The 19646-nt window shown below is 41.0% G+C and overlaps 1 protein-coding gene across 4 annotated transcripts; it reads left to right on the top strand.

The window, feature by feature from the left end:
- The first annotated feature begins 10889 nt into the window (after positions 1-10889).
- Positions 10890-14364, top strand: LOC133895311 (uncharacterized). Of its 4 annotated transcripts, none has more exons than XM_062335547.1 (5): positions 10890-11043; positions 11350-11500; positions 12021-12164; positions 13764-13844; positions 13921-14364. In XM_062335547.1, the coding sequence occupies exons 3-5, from the start codon at positions 12042-12044 to the stop codon at positions 14128-14130; spliced, it is 414 nt and encodes a 137-aa protein (XP_062191531.1). In that variant the 5' UTR covers positions 10890-11043; positions 11350-11500; positions 12021-12041; the 3' UTR covers positions 14131-14364. The 4 variants fall into 4 exon arrangements, with proteins under 4 accessions (XP_062191531.1, XP_062191524.1, XP_062191549.1 ...); XM_062335565.1 differs by lacking the exon at positions 11350-11500 and adding an exon at positions 11103-11146 and having other exon boundaries at positions 10913-11043; XM_062335540.1 differs by lacking the exon at positions 11350-11500 and having other exon boundaries at positions 10893-11043.
- Positions 14365-19646: the final 5282 nt, after the last annotated feature.

Raw genomic sequence — 19646 nt, 5'->3', positions numbered from 1 at the left:
GGAGGCGTGGGGACATTTAATGCACGGGTCCCATCGCGGGACATCCGGCGCGCCTTGGGATAACATCGCGAAGCCTAAGGTGTCCCGCCTGCCGCCCTGCTGTGTTAGGTGTACAAGACCAAGCGGGCACGTCGGGCTGCTCGGTGGCTGCCCGGTGGGCCCTCCCCGCGGTGCCTGTTGAAGAACGGCATGATGACGAACAAGACCGGATGGGGGCGCGTTTTCAACCCTTCCCGTCACTTCGCGCAGCAGCCCATGATGGTTGCTTTCCATTTATGGCGCCTCGGAACTCGCGCCCTCCCTTTCTGGGCACGCTACCGCCCGGCGGGTATTTAAGGCGGGGCAGGCTCCCTGGAGAAAGGAGGATTGAGGTGATTTTCAGAGGAAGAAGACAGAGGCTCAGTACAAGCACAGAAGCTCAGATTACTGAAGAACAAGGAGCCCGAAGCTCCAGACTAGACAAATATTCTTGTAACCAGCAACATCTCTGAGAGACATTCTCAGAGCATTTATAGCATACACACAGGAGTAGGGTGTTACGCTTAGTGCGGCCCGAACCTGTCTAAAAACCTCCTGCGCATTTACTACTTCAGCATCCGATCATTCCATTCCACCTGCATCGCATTTACGCCCATTTATTCCACCCGCAAAACAGATTCAGAATCATCCCCCTGGCCGAATCTCAAAGGGGGTCCCTCTGGATCCCTGCTTGAGGAGTTCACCCTCCGACAGCTGCCCATGTGCCTGCAACCATGTGACTTTCGCGCCCACGCACGCTCATGGACGACGAAGTGTGGCCATGCCGCGGGGATTAAGGTGGGTGCCCCCACGCCACCTCACCGACGACCGCACAACGTCACGAGCCCAGCACCGCCTCAAGCCAAGCTGAAGGGATATAAAAGGTGTAGCCCCTACCTCTCTCCTTTCATTTTCCCCCTTTTACCGTCGCCACGTCGTTGCTCTCCTTCGCAACTCTGCCACCATGGTTTCTCCCCCAACAAGCTGCCAAGAAGCCCCACAAGCACACTGTCATCCATGTTCCACTCTCCATCGACTAGAAACCTGACAAGAGCCCACCTGAGTTAAGGGCCGAGTAGCACCGCCGTTGTCACTTCGACGCATCACCAGCTTCCATCCTACCCATCACCGTTCTTGCACTCGGCGAGCATCACCGTCCCCTCACGCAACCTCCTAGCTAGCATGTCACCATTCCTGTGCTTCCCATCGCCTGCCGTCGTGCAGCTGTGAGTTTTTCCTTGTCGTCATCACCATTGCTCACCACCGGTAACCCATAGCCCTCTCCTGAGCTGGCCTTCATGCTGTGTGAGCCGCGTAGGCTTAGTTGTAAGCTTGCAATGGCCCGGGGCACTCTGGAAGAGGGGAGGTGCTGCCCAATTTTTGTGCTACCACTTAGACCTACTCCGGCCGTCGTCTGGCGCTGCTCTGGCCATGGTTCACCGTCGATAAGCCCCTAGACAGGTTAGTTGTCGCGTGTAGAGGCCCGGTGACCATTTGCTTTCGAGGGCCCTCAGCGCGAGTGTGATTCCGGTGACCATTTGTACCTCTATTTGAATGTTTCGAGAACTGGCCAATGGCTTAAAAAGTGGACTGACATTCAGTACAAGGCCTCTGGTACTTGGGGTATCTCATAGAAAAGCCCAGCAAAAAATGTGATTGAAGTGCCTCGGTATGATTCGCTCCTCCGCTTGCAACGGTTGGAGGCTGAGCATATCACGTGGGTACAGTGTACAACCTCTAAAGTGTGTAAACTTATTCGAATAGCCGTGTCCACGATCATAGACATGCGAATGCATGGTTACACTTGATTAGACTATGGGTGTGTGTGTCTTGATGAGTGAGTGTGTGAACTAGATGTCCGTGTGATGAGATTGCTAACTCAATCCGCCAAGATCTGTGTGGTTCTAGAATTATACCATATATGATAATAGGGACTGCGGAGTGGGGTGTAGCCCCTCCCATGACCAAAAATCCCCAAATATGACTTGTTTCTTGGCTTTAAACTACTTCAAACTATTTTAGAGCTATCATCCTAGAATACAAATGAATGACTACATAAAAATTACTTTACGCTTAAAACTAAACCGTAAAGTCTTATCCTTGAAATACCCTTTATACATCTATCAATCATTTGAAGTAGTATAAGACTTGCTGAGTACCTTCTATACTCACTCTTGCTATCATTCAGATGAGGAAGCCACTGTCGACTACGTCGAGGATGGAGGCGTGGATGAAGAGTAGAGTTGGAAGTCACGTTTGCACTCTAGCTACCTGTGTCTTGGGTAGTTCTTTCCGCTGTACTTTTGTTGGCTGTTAGGCCAAGTTTGTAATATACCATATAGTTTGTAAATATTTTGTACTCTGAACCTTAATATATTATGTATGAAGTTTGACTGTGATGCCATAATTGTTATACTATGCTATCAGCTACTTGATCCAGGGACAAATACAGAAGGCATATAAGATCCCAGGAAGTTGGGGTCTTACAGGAGTGGTATCAGAGCTATGCTTGGCTGTAGAACATGATCTTATGATAGACTTGCTCATGTTTACCTATTTTCTGGAAAAAAAAAACTAAGTTGCAAAAACTCCTTCTGTACTTACCTTCAGTCTTGTTACTTTTGAAAACTTGTTATGCTGGTTCTAAGCTGTCCCTTTTCCCCTGAAAGATAGAAGACGAGGACTAGAATATATTTCATTGTCTGCAAGTGAAAGGCTTTCCCAAGCTGTTGTGGGAAGCTTGTTGCCACTTGAGATACAACCGGTACCCAGAGTACATTGGGTGTGAGTACGATGATAATGGCTACTAGAAGTGCCATGTTCTTCTACTGATCTTCGACTGCCCGAGGCACCCCAGTTGGCAGTCATGGCACGCACTCCTACGAGGCACTTTCTAGCTACCGGTGGCTAGCGAGCTGCTTGGTGCGCACGCCTAAGTGCCATGGAGGATGTAGGATTAGAGTAAGAGGTGGACGACACCACCACAGCTGTTATAGCACAGTATCTCCATGCATTGGAGCACATGCATGTTGCGAGCTACCAACTGTTTCAGGCTAGTCGCCAGAGGACAGAGGAGTTAGAGACATAGGAGAGATCTCTACGTGTGATGCTAGACCAGGTCTGAGTCCAGGCCGCATCTACTGAGGACACCGCGGTGAGGAACCACCGAGGATGGCAAAGAGCCATACAGACGCATCTCAGGGATCTCAACATGCAGAATGCTATGAATAGCTCCCGAGTCAGATAGACTGCTAGAAAGAGCACCTTCCAGTTACTTGCGAGTCAGACCCGTCACATTGTCATATCAGGCATTCCTCTCCTACCAACGCATATTGCAGTAGCCATAGCAGATGGTAGGATTAGCCCCTCATCAGTCCCAGCAGACCGAGGAGGTTTAGTGCCCGTCGAGCCTATTGAGGATTGAGACATGGCAATGACCATCGATGACTCAGGGGAGGAGGACCCTAGCGAGCGTAAACTCATTAGTGACCAGATGATGACAATGGCGTCGATAGGATCTTTGACCCCACTTCTACCCTGACACCAGCAGGGACCCTCTCACCTGTTGAGTTAGCTGCTAACAACACCATAGATGACGCTTGAGGACGACGCGTCGTGGTGAGTTAGTAGTAGGAGTAGGTTCTTTAGTAGCTTTTGTTGTAGATAACCCTGTAGTCTGATGCTTTGTGAGCATATTTTTGTCGTTGTTAGTTTGAGAACTTTTGTACTAGTGATCTAGTGGAGATAATCCTATGTTTGTTTGATACATGTTACTTGTATGCTTGTGTGGTGTTGCTTCTTGTTTGTATCTTTGATTGTGTGAATGGCAAGATTTCCCTTGCTTCTATCTTGCTTGCCCTAATCTTATGGCCTTATCTAAACTCTTGCTTCTTCTCTTATCCTTAGAGAATAGATGGAGTCCTCCGAGCAGTCATCTCACCTTCTGCAATAACGCTAAAGGGCCATCGCCATTGTAGCCCCCGAGGGTGGATCTGAAATAGGAGATGCAATAGGATATCGAGCGAGAACCATTGTGAGCCAAGGTAGAGGCAGAGGCAGGATCACCGACTCTCAACCCAGCCAGGAAGTCCACCAAAGTCGCCACAACAGTGAAGGAACCCAACTACCCCCACCACTGGAAAATGATCTGGTGGCAGTAATGGCAAATTAAACCCGCCTACTGGAGGCCATAGCACAAGCAGAAAACAACAACCGAGGTTATGGTTGGACCTCAGAACAAGTTGTTAGAGTTCATGAGGATCAAATCTAACCTTCGATAGGACCGAAGACCCTTTAGAAGCCGATGATTGGCTTAGGGCCATCACCAAAAAACTCAAGGTAATCATCAACTATGAGGGTCAAGACGGGGTGAATCTAACATCCCATCAACTCATCGGATCAGCAGCAGAATGGTGGGAGAACTACTGCGAAGCATCAATGGATGTCAAAACCATCACTTGAGAGGAATTCTGTGAAGAGTTTCAGAAATACCACGTACCATAAAGGACAATGGAAATGAAGGCTAACAAATTTTTAACTTGAAGTAAGGATCAATGACGGTGAACCAATACATTTGAAAGTTCATCAGTAGATGTTGCAGTGTTTACTACGGGTAGAACTTGTCTAAAATCTCCTCTAATAAAATATTCATACCATCGAATGGCTTGGATTTATTGTCAGGATTTTCAATAGAGAGTATATCTCTTAAGCTTCGATCTAGTGCTTCAAAACAGAATCTATGAGCCATTGGTGCTTCGTCCCATAATATTAATGTAGTTTTGTTGAGGAGTTCTGATAGATTAGTGTCTCGACGAATGTTATAGGTACTTGTCTCATTTAAATCCTGTGGAATTCAGAATCTTGAATGTGCAGTTCTACCGCCAGATAATAATAGAGCAACAACACTACATGAAGCTACAACCAATACAATTTTACCTTGGGATCGAAGTTTGAAGATAATGGTGTTCTGCAGAAATGTTTTCCCAGTCCCTCCAAAAACTATTAAAAAATATATGTTTCAGTAGTTCCTTATTTACTTGCATATGTGAAATTGAACAAATCTCATTGGGCGCATTGAAAAGGGAGCCAAAAAAAACTTGATACAAAATAAAGGAAGCTAGTGTTTCCTTCGAAATTAGTTATGACTGCATTAAAAGACATTTTTTGTTCGCGGTTCAGGGCTTGATACATATTATCTGCTTCTTGTTGAAGAGAGGTTCTATCATAAGAGAATTCCTCAATGACCAACATGTTCCTAGAAGAATTGATTGGCATGTCTATTGGGACTGAGAGATTGTAAACTGATAATGATAGTCCATTCTTGGTTAACATTCTAATTCTTGCAATAGTAATACTTTTAGATGTTCCATAGGTATTCTATAGGAATTGTTGTTGAGTGTTTTACGAAGTTGGTATATGATATTATCAACCATGTGCTGCCAATATTTATCGAATAAAAGTTGTATGTCACTGACACCACAGTATACAACGATTTTCATGAATAGATGTCTCAACTGATAAGTTGTAGCCCATATGATTGCTTCTTCAAATAAACTAAACCATTAATTGTCATCTTCAATTAGACCACGAGCCTTGCATGCCTCACGATATGTAGGGTACATTACATTCTGATAAGTGTGAATATCTTCGTAGCATCTAGCACCACAAACGACCATAAGTAGCATTCGTAGGTAAAAGGCTTCACCGGTTCTAGGATGTATGAATCTCAGCCTGCCTATTCTAGGCATCTTTACACTTCTTTTGGTCCATATTTTTGTATTTGTGTGCCATGTCCATTTTGTTGGAAAATCACAATAGGTTAAATCTCTTGCATTAGGATTTTGTTGATTAGTAAAAAACCATTCCGTGAGTATTGTTTTCTAGGAATGAGGATCATCTACTTCATCTTGCAAATCTTCTTCTTTATGACATGTAACAATATTCATCCTAGGCAAATGAACATAGAGGCATTCGACAGCAGGAGTCTTACCATGTATTTCAAACGCGAAAAGTCTCCAAAATGCTTCATAGATTAATAAATATCTTGATTTAATGTATTCAACAATTTCATCTACTCCATAATTGTTCTCTAGTTGATCTGTGTCTCCATGTGAAGAATCATTTGATGATGGGTTAACTAAAGAAGCTTTAGCACAATCTGGTTCTTTCATTACATACTTGAATAAATATTTTGTCAAGTTAGTATTGTTACAGGCTTCAACATTGATATGAGGTTGGTGTTTTTTTTCAGTAGGATCATATTATAACGAACCACTCAATGATTGTCTAGTTCTATTCCATTCTTGATGATAGTTCTACCATCATTATGACAACGATTTATTGGAAAACCATCTTGATCAATATATGTTTCTTTACAAAATCTTGACCATACTTCATTTTTCATACATGGGGAATTTGGATTATACCTTCCACGTGGTCCATGGACCATAAATTCCTCGACCATGTGAAAACCCAAAGGATCTATTTCTTTATCAGGGATTTTAGCACAAACAAATAAGTCAATAGAAGCATGTGAAGACTCAAATCTTTCATGAGCTAACCATGTTAAAATATGTGAATGAGAAAGCCATGTTTTTTAAACTCATTAGTGTGAATGATTGGAATAAAAAGTATCATATTAATATTCATTAGAAACAAAAAAAAGTGCAACTATATATAACAAATGTCATGGAAATATCATATATTCTTATTTTAGGGGGCAGAAATCTGCACGAATGGATGTCCTACTTATATATATTTTATGGTAAGAATATGGATTACCTGCGAGGACTAGCCCAAAAATAGAGCCTTCTTCGATATCATCTAGCATCTCATGCATTTTCAGGTGGAAAATCCGAACAATAATGTTGTTTCAGTCGTTTGGTTTCTGACCAGGTTCATATTTGATGGCCTCTGTAATGCCTTGGTAAGTCTCATATCTTGATTCAGATTGATGGAAATATGAAATGTTAACCGTCCGCTCTCAACGCAAGAATATCTATTAACAAAAGCTTGGTTAGATAAACATCCACAACATATGTAAGGATTAGGCTCATGTTTTCAATAGTGAGCATAATAGCAAAAGTATTCAAACATAGTAACTTCTTGTCTACCATTCAATGGTTGACCATTGGTCTCTTTGTATTTGATGCCCAAATGAAAGATTGGTTCACCATACGGAAATAAAAGAGGATACTGAAGAGCCATAAGTGTTAGGTGATTAGGGTGAATATGTTTGAATTCGCCACTATGACATTCAACAATGATATTGAATTCTCTGGCTACATAATAAGAATCACCAACTATTAAAGCATCTAACTCAAATGCAACTGGTAAACTATATATATCACCTAAAATGTAGTAGTTCCAATCAATTTAATAGAAATATTTGGTGCATTTGGTAACAATAAATAATCTCTAGCCATTATGAATTGCTTAACCAAGGGGTTGCATGCATCTTATATTTTTATGATGTCTGCTATTACTGATGAATCTAAATCTCCTGAAGAATTGTCGTGCTTAAAAATGTTTAGCATGTTAGAGACCTCATTATCAATGTCATATATATAAAGCTGGGCATACTAAGGTGGATGACCAGGTTCATGTAGCAAAGATCCTATACGATGATGAACAACTCCATTGATACAAAATACATATGGATCGTCCCCTATGTTAATGCTTTGATCCACATAAACTCTCATAGAAATAAAAGCAAACAAAGAATTATACTGCCTTATATGACGTATGAATTTGCTGCTTCATGATCCTCCATCAAAACAAATCAGATCTTGAAGTACATCTGGTTTAGGTTGAAATAATGGTAACGACACTTTTCCTCCACGATAGCATAGATTATAGACAATTCTTTTGTGCATATATGAATTGAAATAATCTACACGTTTTTGGAACTAAGAATATAGCACCATATTTATCACAAACATAATCTAGGCCTCCATAATATGATCGTCCCTTGTATGTTTCTAGAATAATAATGTGCATAAAAAGATATTTATAAATCAAAACAAATATATCAGATGGCATTGAGGTGAGCGTATAGAATAAAAAAAAAATAGAGAGCTTTATAGCATTAGGAACTTTTAGAAAATATATAAATTCCTTGCATGACTTGAACTTGTCTTCTAGAGAAGTTAAAAACGCATCACCTATTAAGAATATAAAGGCAAAAATGAATTAATTCATTGTAAAGAATATAGTTTAATTAGTAAGGGTACAAGCACATTTTGTTATGTTGTTTAAATACACTTTAATTTGAATATATTAATTGAACCTTGGCGTGCGAGCGCTTTGAAATGATTAATGCGTCTTCTTTTAGCACGATTTTGCGCAACGATATACGACGGAACTATATATATGTGAAAATATCTAGGGGGTAACAAATGTAATGAATTTGTGGATTTATGAAGAGCTCACTTCTTACTGATCTTGATAAACATTGTTGACTTGATTCCACAAATGAGATTGATATAGGTGGCTCTATAACAAATAGAAGTAGCAAGTGAATATGAGAAAGAGTAATAGCAGAGTAATTACAATTAAGATGTCATGTATGTATGGTTTATGCTATAGACTTACCAATCTCAAAAGGAGGGCATATTGCACCAGAAGATTGTTGTCACTTTATTCTTTTTTTTCTTTTTTTATCAAAAACTTAATATCAGAAAGCGAAAGTATTCATGAAATTGTCCACAAATCAAATGCATTCTAATTCTGGGCAAATACTTCATGATGTGTGTACTTTTTTTTTTTGGCCCACTTTTTTCATTCTTGACATAACTATTCTTCTGTAACGTAGCACATTTTTTTTCATGGCCCACTTTTTTCATTCCTGACATAACTATTCTTCTGTAACGTAACGGTTTCACGTGAGAGATTTACGGCTCGACGACATGCATGTAGCTAATGAACATGGAACAAAGGTAAATATATTATCGACAATAACATGTTGTAGAATAATGTAATGATTACACGAAAAAAGTAGCAGCAATTGTGTAACGAACCAAAAATAAAGAAAGTGGAAGCAGAACAGTACAAAGGGCTAAGTTGAAGGGTTGAGAGTTTGGGAAACCAAATCACCAAATATTAGCAACATAATAAATTTGCTGGGGAAAAAAGTTAGCAAGCCATCCTAGCAAGTCACGGAAGCAAAGGCAAGTATGCAGAATATTACAGTAATATATATTATTGTATCCTAAATACTGAAGATAGAATATTACCTTGATCATTCAACTCTTAAAAAAACAGAGATTGTCAATGCTAACAACAACGGGAGGAGGACAGCAGGGGGAGAAATAGGGAAGGGGAAATCATTAGATGGATCACTATGAAAAATGGTGAAAGGAAGGAGGTATACGGGAGGAATGTGGAAAAATAGAAGATAGAAAATTACATTGATAATTCAACTCCTAAAACCCCGTAGAGCTGATTATTACCCCACCTGATTTCCTGCATAGAATAAAAAAACAGAGATTATCAATACTAACAACAGCGGGATGAGGGCAGCAAAGGGGGCAAGGGGAGAGGGAAGAAATAGGGGAAGGGAAAATTATTTGTTGGATCACTATGAAAAATGGTGTAAGGAAGGAGGTGTATGCAGGAATGGGAAAAAAAAGAGTGATGGTGATGGTTTACTTCAGCTGTCGTTTGCCTAAATAGGTCTTCAGAAGCAGCAATGGCGAGAATGGCAACCACGTGGGTGACGGTGAAAGATGGTGAGGATAGGGGAGGGGGTTACTCTCGATCAGATATGCTAGAAAAAGGCATCGGTACTTTTAGGGATCCCGACGGGAGGCAGGAAGCTGGTGAATACTTGTGATTAGATTTGGTTGAGGAACGAGGTGACCATTAGCTGAAACATAGCAACGCAGGTGCAATCCGCATAGCTGGGCCGACGACCAGAGTTTCTAGAATTCCAGGTTGGTATAACCATAGTCATATCTGGGTGAGTCCTACAATAACTGAGGTTAGAAATGGGATGCATGCGATATTCTTTTTTAGGCCCCCACAAGCAGCCTCACGTATACAAGCTACAATCACCAAGGTGCTAGGAACTTGTGGAGTCCCGGATCTTTAGTAATATACTAGTCTGATTGGCACGTCTACGTCGCGTCTGTTTTTATTTTGTTGTGTAGAGTACAACAAAAGAAGATTAAAAAATTATGTTAATAAATTTTGTATATTTCGATATTTATTTATAAAATTATTAATGTTAAACATATTCAATTAATTATAGAGAAAATAGTAGTACTTTTATACATGCACATAGTTTTAATAGGTAGGTGGAAATAATACTAATCTAAAATAATTTGTTTCATATTTTTTAAGTTTTAGATATTTTTCTTTACATGTTAGATTTTTTTCAGCCGATTTATTAATTTAACTAATATTCATTTTGACATTTTTCTAGAATATTCGAAAAAAATTACATATGTATATATACATATATATGTATACATACGCACAACCCATTGCTATCCTAGCTACAGTAGGAGGAGTCCTGAGAATTTAAGATTACAGCCTTAGACACTTTAGTATATAATAGTTGATATATATATACACACACCTGGGCTTTAGGCCTTGTTCCCGAGTCTCAGCTCCGTTCTGGGCGTGGGCCGGGTCGCACAGGTCTGAGTCACGACTCCCGAGCAACTACCGGGTCAGGATCCAAATGACCCGTTCGATTCCCAACTCCTCGTCGACCCCCATCATAGAAGCATCCCCTGGTAGCAAAGATACCACCCACCTCCCACTTCTCCTTAGTTCAGCATCACTGACATGTGGGGTACGAATCGGCTTCCCACTGCTAGCCCCACACGTCATGCACCGAGGATTGCTTTAGGCACGTGCGTTGTGCGGAAGGATTCCCCACCGCTTCGTCTTCCCCTTTCCCCTCCCCTCTCCGCACCACACCACCGCCGTTCGAATATTCCAAGCTTGCGATTGCGAGGGGGACGACTGGAGAGGAGAGCCGAGCACTGAACCCTAATTGCTTCCGCCGATTGCTCACAGGTGCGCCGCTTTCTTCCTCCTCTTCTCTGCTTCTTTACCCTTATATACGGGCATTTTAGCCGTAGCTGTTGCCGGGTGGGGGTGCTGTGCCCAGCGATCCGAGGTGCGTTTCTTCCAACTCTCTAGTGGTGCTTCCTGCCCAATTCCTTGCCTTGTGCCTGCTTCAAGCTAAATGCCAGTCGTTTGCATTTGGTTTGTAGCTTTATGAGGTGGTTCGCGAGTTGTTTTTCCAAGGCTGTATTTTTCTTATCCAATCGTACCTGCGTTCCGATTTTGGCCATATAACTTGTAACTTATACCGTTCAGGTGCATTTCAATGCAATGGCCGCTATTCGGCTGCGACGGCAAAATGTTGCCAGCATTATTGTGATTCAGTTTGTGCCGCTGCCGCTGCTATGTTGCTTCGACGTTCAATATCACTAGCAATTCGTTCTTTTATAATCCCTTTTTCTTCCAGGTTTGCCGAACTCTTAAAATGGTTCTAATACCGTTCGGTTTTTTACTTATTTCTTGAGATGTTCAAAGCTGCTATTTGCTTGGTTTTTCCCCTGCTTCGTACTGTGCTCAGTTGATTTGTTCGTCCTAACGAAATGACTTGGTTCACACGTTTTACCTAAGCTGTTCGTTTCCCATCTTGAGACTAATTCTTTATTTTAGCGTATGGGCAGAATGCCCTTACATCATTAATGGAAAGCAAACGTTGTTGGTGCTTTTCTTATTGTATTTGGTCATTTTGGTTGGCTTGTACTGAAATTCCTCCCTAATCTGGTGACTGGTGGCTTTGGTCAATCATTCAGATGATGTTTGTTGCAAACTTGATGGCGTTTCCCAGTAGCTGATGTTGTTCCGGTATTCTATTGGTCGTAGTTCAGAGGCAAATTGTTATGTAGTTGTTGGTTTTAGTTGAGACTGCTTGTTATCTGAGAATGTCTGTTGTGAAACTAGTGTAATGATGGTAGCTAGTGTGTCATGTGCAGCTCTAAGACAGGGGAGGTACGATGTCTAGTGCAAATGAGATGATCAGGGCAGAATCGAGGATGATGGTGGTCTTTGGTGCCTTTGCATCAAAACCGGAGCCACTGACATTTGAAGAATCCCTCAGATTTATCAAGAAAGTGAAGGTGACTTGAATGTTCTAACAATATTTTGTGTTATTACATGATTGCCGTCTGTATGATTAGAGTGTCTATCTTGGATCAGTATCACTACCTCACCTGTCTACTAAGTAGCCATAAATTGGCTGATACTGTGCCGTTACAATGTAATACTGATTTTTTTGAGAAAAAACTATTACTGAATTTTCTTGTCACATATTTGATGTACGTAAAGTTATCAACTATCCAATTTTGGTGCTTGCAAGTGTTCCATCTTGTGGGTGACCCAGTTTGTAAAATTTAAAATGAACAATACTTCGAGATTTGATTTAGCTTATAGAAGTTAGCAATCAGCATTTTACTTTGCTAGCCATTCTGCAGGTTCCTGATGAGTGATTACCAATCATGCAGTCTATTGCCTCATTTTTTTAAACGGGAATCGCAATAGTAGAGGATACTAAAAACAAGTGCACTAGAGCATCCCATAAAGTATACAGGTCGTTTGATTAACTGGGAAATGAAATTCTTTGTGTTGATCGGCTCAATACAAGAAATGTACTCTGAAGAAAAACATTTTCATGTCAAATCGAACTGCAATTGTGTAATGTGTGCTGGAAAAGTGGAGGAGACAAAACAATGTCGTTTCTTTGAGTGCCCATTCAGCAACAGGTGTCGATGGACCCTGAATATTCATTGGAACACAACCTTGGATTTTTTTTTCTTTTCAGTATGATACACCAGACGAGAAGGAATTTTCAGCATTCTTTCTTTATCACTTTATGGAAGTCTTCATTATTGTGGCTGTGAAATTTGGAAGCATAGAAATGATAAAATCTTTGAGAGAGGCAACCCCATTAATCACCTTTGGACCTTGAAGTTCAAAGAGCAAGTAACACTCCATTTGCATAGGGTGAAAGAAGATATTAGACCCAATATTTTCCATTGGCTAGACAGTCTGATAGGACCGTATCTGTTTTATTTTTCTTCCTCTCTTTTTAAATACCGGCATTTTTATATATAATATTTGCTGTGGGGAACTCCCCACAATTTTCCGTTAAAAAAACTGGGAAGTATGGAGAGGGGGTTAAAATGCAAAGGTACATTGGAAAGTCCAAGACTCAGTCAAAAGATCTTGTTCACTATGAGACTTGATTCAAACTTCTGTTGCTACAACTATAAGGAATATAACTGCAGGCTCCCTTGGTGATTTTCTAGATTTTGTCTTTCCTGTTGTATTTTCTTGCTGCTGAATCAGACCTTGTTTCTGGAATTCTGCATGGGGATTAGATAGCGATCAGCGTGCTAACCTGCTGGTGACTCTTCAGCTTTCAGATGAATGATTACCCACCATGTAGTCTCTTAGCTCATTAGCTGCGAGTTGTGATAGAGGATACTAGAAAATAGAAATATGTGCACAGAGCAGCCCCCAAAATATACAAGTTACTTAATACAAGTGGCATCCCACAAATCTGACTCTAATTAGGATGCTTACATCTGAACTATGTCCTATATCATAGTTTATGCAAAATTATATTTTTCTTGCCTTTTTCTCTGTACCAGATAAATGCTGATTTTATCTGCTCAGCAATGTCTCAGTTACGCATCCTTCTCATCTTTGTTTCACAGGCTTGTGATTACATGTTGTATTTGTCGCTATTTGATATTCTTGGCAGAACAGAGTTGTCCCAGCTCGAGGCCTACCGAGAGGTATGGAATGTCATCCTCTCCCCTTCTCGACACATTTTGAAACTATCAGTGAACCTTCTCTCTGTTTGTTCTCCAGTTACAGCTGCTGTTGCGAAATCACCCAGATTTGTGTGAAGAGCTTGAAAAGTTCAGACCACCTGTGCCTACAAAACACGTGACAAACAACATTTGGCCCTGGGTTATTGTGTGTGCCGTTCCATTTGTTGCGGTAAGCCTAATTCCGGCGCTTGGAAACCCAGTACTGTGGTTCGTTCAACAGACGATTGGTGAGAAAATGGCAGCATGATCCAACAACCACTGCAGTTTATATAAGTGGTTGACCTCCTCATTTATTCTATCAATAATGTAACTAATATTATCCTATGTGTATATATTTAGAGTAGCATTCTGGAAGGGAACTGGTGCTTGTGGTTACCAAGTTGCACTCGAGAGAAATTTGGTCACTATTTGTAGGGGTGCAGGTGCGTCAAACATTACGATTTTGAATTGTGTTGAAGTGCAAAATCAAGCTTCCTTGGAATCTCAGTTCCCTGCTATAACTAAGTAAGATCAGTACTGTTTGTTATACTGTGATGCATGAATATGTATAGTTATTCTGGAAGGAAATTGGTGTGCTTAGGAATAAAGAAGCACTTGAGAGATTTAGTGGCAAGTTGCAGTAACGCAACGAGCACTAAGGATGTGAATTGGGTTTCAGTAAGTTCCAGATCGAAAATCCACAAGAACAAGTAGCCCTCTATGGCATAGAACTCCATATCAGAGTTGAACTTTCATTCAATCTGTTGTTATGGTCTGTCAGTGACGCTGCAGCATTTGAACGCCATTCGAAGTCGAAGTTAAAATCGTTAGCTCTTGGTGGTATTGCATTGCAAGGAGTAAATAGCTCTGTCGGTAACGAACATGATTAATCTGGTACGGCTCAGCAAGATATACGCGACTGCACTTTATTCCGGATTTATGAGTTGAGCCATCACTTAGAGCATCTCCAACCGAGCCCTCTTCTCACCCCCTATCCTATATTTGAGGAAAAAACGATGAAAAACGATCTCCAACCGACCCCCTATCCGACCCCTTTTATTTGAGGAACCCTCAAATCTCATCCCTCACCTCCTACATCTAGGGACTCCTCATCCAACCCCTCATTTGGGAGAGAGGAGAGAGAGAGGGAGAGATGGGAGAGAGAGAGGGAGAGAGGGGAGAGAGAGTTACCAAATATTAATAAAATAAAGGTGATTCGAATATAGAGGGTCAAATATGAGGGGTCGGTTGGAACGCATTGAGAAATAGGGGATGAAATCTGGATGAGGAGTCCCTAAATAAAAGAAATAGGGGGTCAAATATGAGTAGTCGGTTGGAGATGCTCTTAGCAAGTACTAACAGTGAACCTGATGCTGCTTCACAAGTTGAGCAAAATTTAGGGCTTCGCAAAGACTTACTAGTAGGAACTAGGAAGTTTCTGGCTAATTTTTTCATATACGGTTGTCTAAGTAAGGTTAATCTTATCACATTTTTTGGGCAAGAAAATTGATTAACTAACATTAGGCAAACTCTGACAATGAGGTAGAAGCTAGAAAATTAGATAAACTGGAATGATGACAGCAGTCAAATATTACCTAACAAAACTAAAGCTGTTTAAACTTAGGAGTGACAAATATAATTGCAAACCAAACAGCCCTTCCTATCTCAGGAACATTCAGAAAAGGAAGGGTAATGCACTAATGTTTACTTGGAGAAATAAAGTTTCAGTCCATTGGATTGTCGCGTCAAAGTCAGACTTGTCTCGGACGCGCACGCAGATCCCGTCGGTTGACCAGCAGGCGCCAACACGCTACGTAAAGTAGTCTCGAATGGAAGACGCGGTCGGCCCACTCGTTTGACCTCCGCTCTGCTCCGACTCGTTGCAGAATGCCACAACCGGATAAGGAAGAGACGAAACGAATAGCACACAGCTTTTGGTTGGTAAACCCTTGCTTGCTCTCTGCAGCTTCGATCCCGGTTTGGAATGCAGGAATTTCACGTGAATTAGGCTGAATATTATACGAACCAGCGCAAATCACCCTACTTCAAAACGAGACTTTACATTATTGGGGTTGTAAGTTTTGTATTTTTTTAATCATTGAGTTGATTGGAAACTCACTCAATTCAACTAAAAATTCACTTTCACCTAATTTTACTTAAAAAATAAAGTAAATAGTAATCTAGAACTACCTATTAAATAATTACTAGCGTATTACATACCTTGCATAAAAGAAGGGTAAGTATTATGGATGCTATGGAAAACACATAAAAGAGAGGAAGTTAAAATCGTCTCCAATCATATTCCCTCTATTCATTATATTTATGATTCCCCTTTTTATTTTCATGTTATTTAGTCTCTCATCTCTAACGGTTTATTTTTAAAGGAATTCGTGAAGTGAAAGGAGAAAATTTTAAGTGAAGATAATGAGAAAGAATTAAAAAAAGTTGTTGGAGCGTTAAAAATAATGAGAATTCTTTTATAAAGGAAGCGGAACTCGCGAAGGAAAAACTTTTAGAGATGGTCTTACCTTTTATCACGATATATATATTTGTTTCTATTTACTGCCCCAATGCTCTGCAAACGAAACCAGGACGCATCGGCATTACAGATGAGGACTAGCCCGCTCTCCAAGCTAGGGATTCCAAGATAAACTTCCTTCTCTCCATGACGCTTTGTACTAGGAGTCTTGGAGACGTGTGGAAGGAGGTTGTCAGGTGTGTGCTCTCCTTCACAGCGATCAACAACGCACTGTGCCTGAGTTGGTTGTATGATCCCCAATTCCACCCAGAAAATCACAAATAAACGGTCAATGCTGCCCGCTCTCTGTTGATTGGCATAGCAGCCACAGTACACTTCATATATGCAGAGCTGAGACCTTAGACTCGATACAACAGTACAGAGAGAAACGAGATTAGCTCTGAATAGCAGCCAGTATGAATTCGCTGCACTCAATGTTAGGGCCTATTTGGGAGAGTCCAATATCTGAATTCTTGTAGGATATGGAGTTGAGAAGATGGCTCACCCAAAGACCCCAAGCATGCCCACAACAACGCACGTGTGACACATTTTGTGTATCTCATGGTTGGACGTTGAATTGTGGATGTGGTTATTCATGGGTAAAATTCCCGTTGAACCTCCTCTATAAGTTAGTTTTTGTCTGTATAATTGATTACGAATCATGTGTTTTCTGGTAGTTCTTAGCAAGATTAACCATGTGGTTACTTCCACGGCAAGAAGACAAATGTCACAGGTGCTTGTAGTCGAACAAAAATGGAAGTTTAATTTAATAAAGGCTGCTAACTAACAAGAGTCCCTTGCTTCCCTAAATCGAAGGCTACTCCGCCTCCTTTCTAATACTTCCCTCGATGGATGTAAAAAGGAAACGCTTCCCAAAAGGTTAAGAATCTTTCAAAAAAGTTGGGATGAAAGCTTTCAAACTGTTACTTACAACTTCCGAACTACGAACATGCTCTTAGCTGAAGAGAACTTTTTATTTGCGTTAGAAAATTTATGATCATGACCTCTCTTTTAGAAAATACAAACTGAAATTTAGGTTCATCGGTTCAAGGCTTTAAAAAACGGGGCTTTCTGTTTCCGCAAAATGTTTGGATGCGAAGATTTTGGTTCAAATTTGGGAACTTTCACTCATTCGGACACGGGCTTTTGGATCTCCAACTAGATGATAAAATGGGCATCACAATAAAGATATTAGGAACTTTAGCGTCAATCAAATAGGGTTTGATGGGAGCTCGATTTTCTTTTACCCCACAAATCGAAGTTCTCTTGTTGTTAGTGGCCCTAGGTCATGGCGACAGTTGCGGTTGGTTGGTAAGGCATACGGGAGCTGAGAAAATTGCTGAAAGGAGGCATCACATGGACAAGATACTACATAAGGGAGGGGATGGAGACAACTACGTGGAACAAAATGTGAGCAAAAGAGGAAAGGAGGGGAGCGATGGAGAACAAGGATGAGCGGAAGTCAAGAGAAGCGGGAGGAAAGCTAGTGTTGTCGGTGCAAACTCTATAAGCCATAGGTACCAAAATTGAATATTGGCATCAATATGTATTTTCTTAGAATCCTATTTTCCATAGTATTGTGTTTGCACGTCAGCATATCATAGTTATCCATATAGTATGCATCTCCTCTCCCTACTTTCTATGTATTGTATTTGCACGTCAGCGTATCGTAGCTATCCACATAGCATGCATCTCCCTTCCTACTTTCTTCTGAGTTTTTGTGCTTTGCAATCGTCTCTGAGCAATGTAACAGCCCAAAATTTCAAAACTAATAAAATTAAAAACTATTTCAAAGAAGATAAAAGAGTTTTTCAAAAACTAAACAAAATTCCTAGGTGTGTATGTGTGTCTTTATTCATGTATACATATATGTAAGTATGTGTGTTATATATATAAACACATATATACATTGAAGGATATTTTCTTATAAAGAATATATATATATATATATATATATATATATATGCATATATTTTTGATTGCTTTGTTTGATTGCTTGATTATGCAAGCTAATGTATTTTTATAGGTACCATAATTATACAAGCGTATATACATGAGAGAAATTAGAGAAGAAATAGAAAAGCTTTTGAGCTAAGCTCATCTCCCTCTCTCGGTTTTAGCCCAGCCCGCCACCATCTTTCCCTCCTCTCTCTTTCTCTGGGCTGCAGCCCACTTCTTTTGCTTGGCTCGCCGAGCTCATCCCCTACCTCTAGCCTCTCTCTCTCTCCCGCTCTCTCCCGTCATCGTGTTACACAGCTGAGAAGACCGAGCCGGCCACGAGCCAAGGATGAAGCCTAACATGGATACGATGGAGAGGAGCTTCTAGAAGCTTGCTAGCTCACGGATAAGTAAAAGTCCCGGACGAGTACGCCCTATCTCCAATTGGAACCGAGCTCAAATTAGAGTCGGAGTAGATGCCGTCGCCGGTCAAATCAAACCCGAGCAGCCCTCCAACTCTATTTCCTTCGAATATAAATAGCACCATAGACCCCTCTCATAGAGCATCCCAAACCAAGCCTTCGATCCAGAGCCGTGATTTTGCCGCCACATCGAAAGAGGAAGTTGTTGTCGTCGATCTCGACCACCATAGCTCGAAAGCTACCAATGAGGAGTTCTCTAGCATCGCAAGGGCGCAAGCAAGCTTCCCGACGCAATCCCAACCGCCAATCATCGCCCAGGACCGAGCTCCAAGGAGGTTTGCCACCATGTGTCATAGCCCGCATCCCTGGAGCTTCGTCGACGCTGATACGTGCCCAAGGTGAGTTCCCTGTGCTTCCCAGACCCTGTTCCGCCGCTCGCAGTAGATAAGTCACCGGAGCGTCATTCTGGCGAGATTCTGGCGTTGCGCCGCCACGGAAGCCGTCGACGCTGCCTCTATTATGTGAGCCGTCCGATCCGAGACTAAGAGAAGATATTAGAAGTCCCTCGTAGCCTTTCGATAGCCAATCAGTACCATGTGTCAAGTCATAATCCCAGTCAGCCAAACGCCACGTCACCGAGCCAAGTCATCCAGCCACATCAGTGTTTTTCTTACATGTCAAGCCACATTAGCTTGTAGTGTTCAATCAACGTTGTTTTTCTTTTTAATTATTTTAATTGCTTTGATGACGTATAATAGTTGAATATTACGCATAAATAGTTTTTAGTATAAAATAATACAAATAATAATAATAAATAGGAAATTAATTTCTAAAAATGTATTAGAGGTTTATTTAATTCTGTTTAATAGTTTTATAATTCAAATAAATGCTAAAAATTCCAAAAAA

This window comes from Phragmites australis, chromosome 2 (genome assembly GCF_958298935.1).
Source record: "Phragmites australis chromosome 2, lpPhrAust1.1, whole genome shotgun sequence".
NCBI lineage: Eukaryota > Viridiplantae > Streptophyta > Magnoliopsida > Poales > Poaceae > Phragmites > Phragmites australis.
Note: the sequence above shows the minus strand (reverse complement) of the source record. Positions and strands in the feature narration are given on the sequence as shown.

What these genes read in the sequence shown, in the direction of transcription:
- LOC133895311 (XM_062335547.1), top strand. Translation starts at nt 12,042, where the DNA reads ATGTCTAGTGCAAATGAGATGATCAGGGCAGAATCGAGGATGATGGTG. An exon ending in GATTTATCAAGAAAGTGAAG is followed by an intron (nt 12,165 to 13,763) that starts GTGACTTGAATG and finishes TTTGTTTCACAG; the next exon opens with GCTTGTGATTACATGTTGTA. An exon ending in AGCTCGAGGCCTACCGAGAG is followed by an intron (nt 13,845 to 13,920) that starts GTATGGAATGTC and finishes TTTGTTCTCCAG; the next exon opens with TTACAGCTGCTGTTGCGAAA.